Genomic DNA, 8,097 nt, shown 5'->3' with positions numbered 1-8,097 from the left:
CAGATGCATTTTCCAAAGGTCAGAGGCCCTGAAGTTGGATATTTCTAAGATTCTTCCAGAAGATGCTGCTGCTCTGGATGCCAGGACAAATTTATAAGGGTGGGGTTAGAAGTTCTTCCTCTACTCACCAACCTTCCATGGACCAGGAAAGGTGTGCGAGCCACCCCTCAAGAGCAGTGGCCACTGAGGTCTTAGAGAATCAAGCAAAGCACTGGGAAAGCCTAAGCAGGAGGCCTGGCCAGTCTCCATCTCTGAGACTTCCAAGGTTCTAGCAAGAATCTTATCAGACACCATTACTTGACCAGACGCCCCTCTGACTGTGCTGAGTGGGACCCAGAGGCCCTGTCTTGCTCCATCGTGCACATTAGGGGCCCCGGAAGATCACAGACATTTTACCTCTGGCCACGTGGGCCATCATCAGCCATAAGCCTGGAGACAGCAGCTCAGACTCTTCTTGCTTGCTCCACCTGGAGCTGCCGCACAGGGTCCTAAGGGAGGGAGGACCCCACTGATCCAGATGCAAACAGGCTGCCCTTCCTAGAGGAACGCCATCGACTGCCCAACCCCCTTTCTCCAGCACATGGCACAGGAAACTTCTGAAAATGCTGATGTTTAATGACCTACTCTACAGGAAGACCCTGGACAAAGAGAAGTTTCTAAAATGCCAAGCCATAAAACTTCAGACACTTGCAAAGTGAGAGAACACATAATGCAAGGAGCTGCTCAGCCACTGATGTGTCAGCTCCTGGGAACAGCTGGTGTCCGTAGAGGAGGGGACAGCGTGTGGTCAGGCATGTCAGTGACTTCCACTCAGGAGAGACCCTCTGAGCAGGTCTTGTTCAGGAGTTCGAAATACGTATTCCAGGGCATGGTTTCCACAGAGAAGAAGCAGCTGAAGGTCTGAGGGAACAAAGCATAGAAAGAGACAGCAGAGCGGGGGTGGGGGGGAGGCTTGGGAATCTCGTGGCATCCGCTCTCAACACAGGTTCCATCGCCACCTTGCCCATTCCTGGGGCCAGCAATTGAGCCACGTGGCTCCGGCCTTCAGGTCTAACCTGACCCTGATGTCAACCCTGAATCGCATCATGATTTGAGGCTCCCTCCTTAGCCAGGGTCACCTGTGCCATGCCTCCTCCTCCAGCCAGTGGCCCTTAGCGGAACCCTAGGATGTCCCTGTGTGATCTCTGCACCCAAGAGTAGCAGGAGAATGCTTTGTCCCCACGGAAGCAATTCCCAGGCTTAGGCAACTAGCTACCTATTTGTTCATCTTACAGTAAGGGGGTTGACTAAGAATGAGAAGAGTTTTCCCAGAGCCAGGCTTCCCTTGGAGCGTGTCCTCTAGAGCAGGTGCTGCAGCTCAGCAGGGCCTGAGAGTGAGGTGGGGGGCTTCTTCTCAGCCTCCACCACTTTTGAGTCTAGGGCAGGGTAGGAAAACCCTGAGAATAGCACCCACAGACATTGTCACCACTGTCTCCAGGATCTTTCTCTAGAAGACAGGGAAGAAGTAGAGAGGAAGACCAGAGAGAAGGTTCTGAAGGCCACATGGCCCACGTGCAGGTAGCTGCAATGGGGTCAGAGGGCAGAGTAAGGAAACTCAGATTGGCCAGGGGCCTGAAAGTGAACCCCTGGGCTTCCTGCCTCACTGGGCTCCCCGCTAAGGCAGCCTGGTGGAGCCTGCTGTGGGCTCACTCGCCTTTGTCCCTCAGAATGGCTTTGTCAGCGGCTCCTGTGCCATAGCCACACCCCATGCAACATCCACAGCTGTGGAAATGAGAGAAGCTGGTGCCCTGTCTTACATTGTTCAGCTCCGGGCTTTCTTGGAAAGGGCAGTTTTCGATGTCATCTTCGAATTTCCTACATACGGTCTGGCGCAGTTGCAGATTCATGGAGTACACCATCTTACCTCGCCACTGTTGGGGGAAAAAAAAAGATAAAGTGGACGCACAGTCTTCCTGCCCTTAAGTAGCTGCAAGTGAAGACACCATTTGCGTAGGAGAGGCCCCAACACCCTTTTGCATTTGGGACCTTGCCCATGGGCCTGGCATCAGCTCGCTAGAGGTAAAACCCAAAGGATCTTCTCTAGACTGAGGAGTTAAGAGCAAAGAGCAGGTGGCCGTGGTGGGGCTGGGGAGGATGCAGGCTGAGTCAGACCCCACTAACACATGCTCCACCTCTACCCACCCCCCTCTCCCACCGTGAGACTCCAGCATCACTCTCAGCAGGCCTCTGATCTTGCAGCTGCGTTCCCGGAGGACAGAGCCACATGTCCAGGAGGGTGCTGGCTCTCCAAGAGTTTTCAGGGTACCCTCAGCCCTGAGGCAGAGGGAGCTGCATCTACAGCGTGTTGTGAAACCTTTCACCTGACCTCCAGCAGGAAAAGGACCTACAGCCCTCTCACTACACACAGGCACAAACCCTAGGAAAAGGGCTTCAGGAAACACTGCAGAGCGCACACGGACGTTCTTGCTCGCCTTCCTACTCCATTCCATTGCATTCCACTCCATACCCTCCCTCCCCATCCACGCCTTCCTCTCAGCCCCCAAACTGACTCTGGGATTGCCACATCCAGGAAGCCACGTGGAAGGCTTTTAGGACTCACAGTCATTTGAGATTTACAGACCATAGTGAGGAGCTTAGATTTTATTCTAACGGTATCACAACGGAGGCTTACACTGAGGTCTTAGAGAATCAAGCAAAGCTCTGGGAAAACAGAAGCAGGAGGTCTGGCCAATCTCAATCTCAGAGGCTTCCAAGGTTCCAGCATGAATCTTATCAGACACCAGTACTTGACCAGATGCCCCTCTGTTGCATCGGGCTTCTAACTCTCCTGGGAGGAGGCAGCACATGAGCAAGGAGGAGAATTCCTCTGCACAGGCATTGCAATCCTGAGGACAGCAGTGAGGACTCCACCCCAGGGGCAGAGCACCAGCGGGGGCCCTGCACAGAGTCTTTGCAGAGCTTAAGCTCTGTGCAGCACTGGAGTCCGTCTGCCCTTCTCTCAGGCTCTTGGTGCCGAGAAAGGAAGACCAATGCTCCTGCTCCCCTGCAACCGGAAGTGCTCCATTAGGGGCACATTTTAACATTCATGCCTGCAGCCCTGATGAACTGTGCACTCCCGACTGCATTAATGATTTCATCAAAAAAACAAGAATTTTAGCATGAAGGACCATTGACTGAGGAACAGTGTGAATCAGCCTTCAGTTCATGAAGTGCAGACAGAACGAGGAGCCCAGAGAATCAGAGAACTGACCTCTCACAGCGGCCTCTCGGGGCTGGTGGTGTTCCTTATTGCCCCCAAATTCTCACTGTTCTCTGCCTATGCATGCGTGTGTGTGTCTGTGTGTGTGTGTGTGTGTGTGTGTGTGTGTGTGTGTTCCCTTGCTTTTCTATTTTCATTTTATGACCTTAGAATATTTCAATCTCTTCAGTCATTTTCCCTTCTTTTCAGCTTCATCTCTTTAGAAGTCCTTATTCGGAAGTCACTCTTCAGTTATACATCATAACAATCATCAAGATTGAAAAATACATCTTGCATGTGAATAGACATTTACCTAATTTAAAACGATCTCTGAGTTCAATGTTTTCCAGAACTGAAACTACCCAGGTATGGACTGCAGATGGCGAACCAAGTTTCCTAGACCAGATGCCTTGGTCCCTCACTTAGGGGCAGATGGAGGAGGACAGGCCAGAAGAGGATGTGATCACCGACCTTTCTCTCATTGCTGTTCTCCCTCCATGAACTCAGGATGCGCAGCAGCCTGTAGGCACGCTCCTCCTTGCTCTGCACGTTGAAAGTGTTCAAGGCAAACTCCACTGTGGCCAGGAACACAGGATCCTGGGCCATTTTATTATCACTACGCATTTCCTCTTCGGAACACCAAGGGTAGGTCACCAGCAGCTGGAGGCCCATGGAGAGCAGTGACAGTGCCCAGGGCAGAGCCCTCCTCTGCGGAGTCGACATGGTGCAGGGCCCAGCAGTCCCTGCTTTTGCCCTTCAGAGCCCTGGTGTCCACTGAAGCCTCCCAGGGCTCAGGTCTGGCCCTTAAATTGACCTGCTGCTGCAGAAACGCCTCCTCCAGGCCTCATGGCTTCACCCTGTCTCTCCCACACAGAAGCTTCCTTCCTCCCAAGCCTGTTAAATCACCTCCTGTTCAGGGGAGAGGAACGTGAACACCCAGGCAGGTGGTTTGGGAAGGACGAGCAATGGGAGAGAGGGTGCCCCAGACATGAGCCCCAGCCCCAGCAGCCCAGCACCCCCGTGGGCAGAGGGAGACCTCCACGGGGCACCCCAGAGTCAGACCCCGGAATACAAGTGTGAGAGGTGTGAGAGGACAGTGACCCCAGGACACAGCAGTGGGAGTGGGATGGGAGGGGAGGAGCCTTGGAAAGGCAGAGGCGAAAGGAATGGAAAGGGTGACAGTGGGTGCCAGGGTCGTGGGTGAGCTCGGGAAAGCGCTGCGCCTCTTGAGAGAGAGGCGGGGAGTCCGGGAAGTGTCTGCCTCCCCATCCCCTCCCCAGCCCCTCCCCCTATGCTAAAGGTCTCGAGAGGGGGGCGCCAGCCTGGGGGTCAGGGACAGGGGCTGAGGAACCCAAGAGCAGGTGTCCTCAACCTCGTTCTCTGCGCCTCCCCGAGCGCAGCTTCCCAGCCCAGGCACGTGCTGCCAAGTGCTGGGCTGGGGTCTGGCTGGTTATGGCCGCCCCCATCCCTCAAAGGCTTTTCAAGGATGAGGACAGGCGGACGCCTGCAACCGGAGCACTGAGAGCCTGAGAGAGGAAGAAGACGCCCCCAGGATGGCCGAGGCGTGCCCATTTGGTCGTCACGAGTGCCCTCCGGTGGCCACAGCCGGCACAGCTCAGTGTTACAGTCTCGAGGACCAAGACCCTCAGAGCCTCCAACTCCAGCAGCGAACAGGGCTCTGAAAACACTGAATAATGCGCTCTTCCCAGACCAGACTTAATAAAAGCTTTGTCCCTGTGGAACATGCCTTCGATGCTTATCCACAGCTCCTTGTAAACTTCAGAAGAAACCAGCATCCCCTGAAGTCATGTTAAAAAGCAAGTTCCTGGTTCCCCCACCCAAAGATTCTGACCCAGAAGCTGTGAGCAGAGCCGGGGAACCTGCATTTCTCACCAGCTTCCAGAGGATGGTGGTGTTCCCGGTCTTGAAACCGGGAGTGGTGCAGGTTCAGAATACTTCCTGGGGAGGGCATACAGACCAAACCACAGTGAGAAGTGACTCACCTGGAGGGGCACGGGGGATGAGAATGGCTTTTGCAGGGCACACAGGATGGGGGACAGGCTCAGACAGCATGGCTGGTGATAAAGAGTAAGTTTGTTTCTAGACCCCATTTGCAAAGGAAAAGCAACTCAATGTGACCATTCCAGGAAGCTGCCAGATGTGCCACAAAACACCACCCAAGGGAGCTGCGTCCGTCCTCTGATGGTGTGGAGTTCACAGGAACTGCAGCTAAAGCTTAAGTAATGTGGTTCTTAGCTGGAGAGGGATGGTGCATGTGGGGGTGGGAAGGGGGTGTCAGCGATTGCAGAAATGCCTTCGTGGGTGTTGGGATGAGCAGGCCATAAGGAGCTGTGAGAACTAGAATCCTGCCACCTGGATAGGTGCGAGTGTCTGAAGAGACGCCTGCAATGCCCACGGAGGTCACTCTCACCTTGCAAGGCGAGGGACCGGCAAACTTGGGGCATCTTGCCAATGGCCAGTGGGTCTCCCACCATTCCGAGGGCAGATATCCACGTGCTCCCCAAGGGGGTGCCCACACTCACTCTTACATGAGCAGTGTTATCTGGTCTGGGGCACTAGATCTGTCCTCACTGTTCAGCCGAGGGGGAGACAGGAGATCTTCACACCCAGACATGGGACCACAGGCATGCAGACACCATGGACCCTTACCAGTGTGTCTATTTTCTGGTTGAATCCCCAGCGGCCTGGGGTGGCCACTCTTGCCAGGTGGAGAGAGATGGGAATATAAAGAACGTGGAGCCCCAAGGATGTGGTCAACACGTTGTTGAGGCCAGACTGAAACCGGAGGGCTGGAGGGCCTGGCTGGCCAGCCCACAGCCACAGCTTACAGCTCTCTACGGGGCTATCCCCAGGTCTCAGGTCTGGAGGCTTTTTCTCCCGAGTCCCCTTGCAAGAGTTCTGTCTCACTCAGCTTGGTCCTGGGCCCTCGTTGGCCTGTCTGCCTCCAAGGCAGCTGGGACTTGTGTGGTGCCCTCTTTGTGTTGCTGGCACTGGCACCGAGCACCCGTGTGGTCTCATAGGAAGGTCCCAGTGACTCCTCACTGAAATGGACCTGCTTTCGGGGAACCGAGGCCCTGTATTTCTGAATGCATTGCTTTGAATGATTAGAGAATGCTGGCAACGACCAGGACCAAGCCATTGGCCCTTCTCTGTGAAGCTGAACAGCGGGTGGTGGGCCAGGGGAAGCCCATTGACACAGGACGCTCTCCCCAGCTCCCGTGGACTCTGTGGCTGGGTGCTCTCCGCAGGATCAGGCTCACGTCCCTCACTGCCCGCCTTCTCAGCCACATCCTCTGAAGGTCCTGCTCGACTTTGCTCACTGCTTGTTTCAAGCTGGGCCAGGCTCAGCGGGGCCTGCCCGTTTCAGGATGGCCTGCTGGGCTTCCAGTTCATTTCCTCAGCCCCCTCCCCATTCCTCCTGCTTTCCCTGGGAAACTCCCCAGACAAGCCAGCATTCGCTGGGGATTCAGTGCGCTGCTGGAAAACAGGGTGGTGTCCAGGAGATCAAAGGAAGACAGCAGGGGCAGGGAGGAGCCCCAGGCCAGAGGAGTGATCCAGTGCCAGCTGCCACAGCACTCATCAAAGGGGCAGCTGAGGGGTTGCCAGCGAACTCCAGGGCATTCTCCATGCCTCCCTCCCCTCCTCCAGTTTTCCCACCTGGGGCGTTCTTCCTAGCTCAGTCTTCAGCTGACTTTGAGTTTTGATAATTTAAGGAATTAATCTTGTATAGACTTATGGCAGATGTAAACTGAAAAAGAGGAATAATCATTGAATTTAAAACGACAAAAGAAGAAATAAAAATACAAACGTTACCGCTACATATATGAGGCCTAAATCAGGGGTCACTCGTGCTTCGGGCAAATCTGAAGTCCCATGGGCTGTTTCTCCTCCCTCTTGTGGGTCCCGCAGGTCCCTTGCCCTGGCTAGGTCGGGGGTGCTGTCCTGGGTCAGGGAGCTTTGCTCTGAAGAGGAGCTGCTGGCCCAGCAGCCCTCCGCAGCCCTCCCATTTGCTGGCCTTTGCTAAGCTTCTGCTTGCTCCCCACCGAATCCTCTCCCATCAAACGCAGCCAGTGTTTTCTTTCGTTTTTTGAAAACGTTAATTGAAATAAAAGAGTAAAAAGATGTTATGATACCACTTCTTTTTTATTTTTAACGTTTTCTGAAGAGATGGAGTCTCACTATGTTGCCCAAGCTGGTCTGGAATCCCTGGCCTCAGCCTACAATTCCACTCTTAACTAATTGAAATGTGAAATGTAGGTTTCGACAGAATAGAAACTCCAAACACCCCGTGGCTTAAACAAGCCTGTGTAGGGTTCTCTCTCAGGATGCTGACAATGACTAGAATTCAAACAAGCCTCATTCCTGCTGGGCAGACTGCCTTAGGCACTTAGGGACTTTGACTCATTTAAAAGCCTCACATGGAAACAGTCAACCAAAATGGCATATATTGTTACATCTTATTTTTCAACATTTTGCATAAATAATAATGACTGCATTTCTTACCATTTGATGCTTTTATTCAAACGGTATTTGTAAGATTCACCTGTGTTGACATCTGTCGCTCTAGCTCCTTCATTATCACTGTTTTGCTTAAATCACTTGGCTCTCGTCCTGACAGACTGTAGTTAATTTTGTCCTTCCGAATTAATTGGGGATGGTGAAATGGGGTGGAGTTTGCAGGGTCAGGCTCTAGTGATGATAATTAACAGACTCTGGTCAATTAAAGCAGTCTCTACTGACTTGACATTACCCTGGGTTGATTCCACTCATTTCCTCTTACATTGGGGTTGCAACGATCACCCGTGGGTTTTCCTGTGCACATGTGTGAGAGTTTCTCC

General features: G+C 53.4%; 1 protein-coding gene across 1 annotated transcript; it reads right to left on the bottom strand.

Moving 5' to 3' along the window:
• Nucleotides 1-594: 594 nt before the first annotated feature.
• On the bottom strand, nt 595-4,014 carry CST9 (cystatin 9). The gene is made up of 2 exons (XM_003942923.2): nt 3,710-4,014; nt 595-1,910 (listed from the first exon to the last, which is right to left on the bottom strand). Exons 1-2 carry the CDS (start codon nt 3,959-3,961, stop codon nt 1,686-1,688), a joined length of 477 nt encoding a protein of 158 aa, XP_003942972.1. The 5' UTR covers nt 3,962-4,014; the 3' UTR covers nt 595-1,685.
• Nucleotides 4,015-8,097: the final 4,083 nt, after the last annotated feature.

This window comes from Saimiri boliviensis, chromosome 9 (assembly GCF_048565385.1).
Source record: "Saimiri boliviensis isolate mSaiBol1 chromosome 9, mSaiBol1.pri, whole genome shotgun sequence".
Lineage (NCBI taxonomy): Eukaryota > Metazoa > Chordata > Mammalia > Primates > Cebidae > Saimiri > Saimiri boliviensis.
This window is presented reverse-complemented; position numbering and strand designations above follow the sequence as displayed.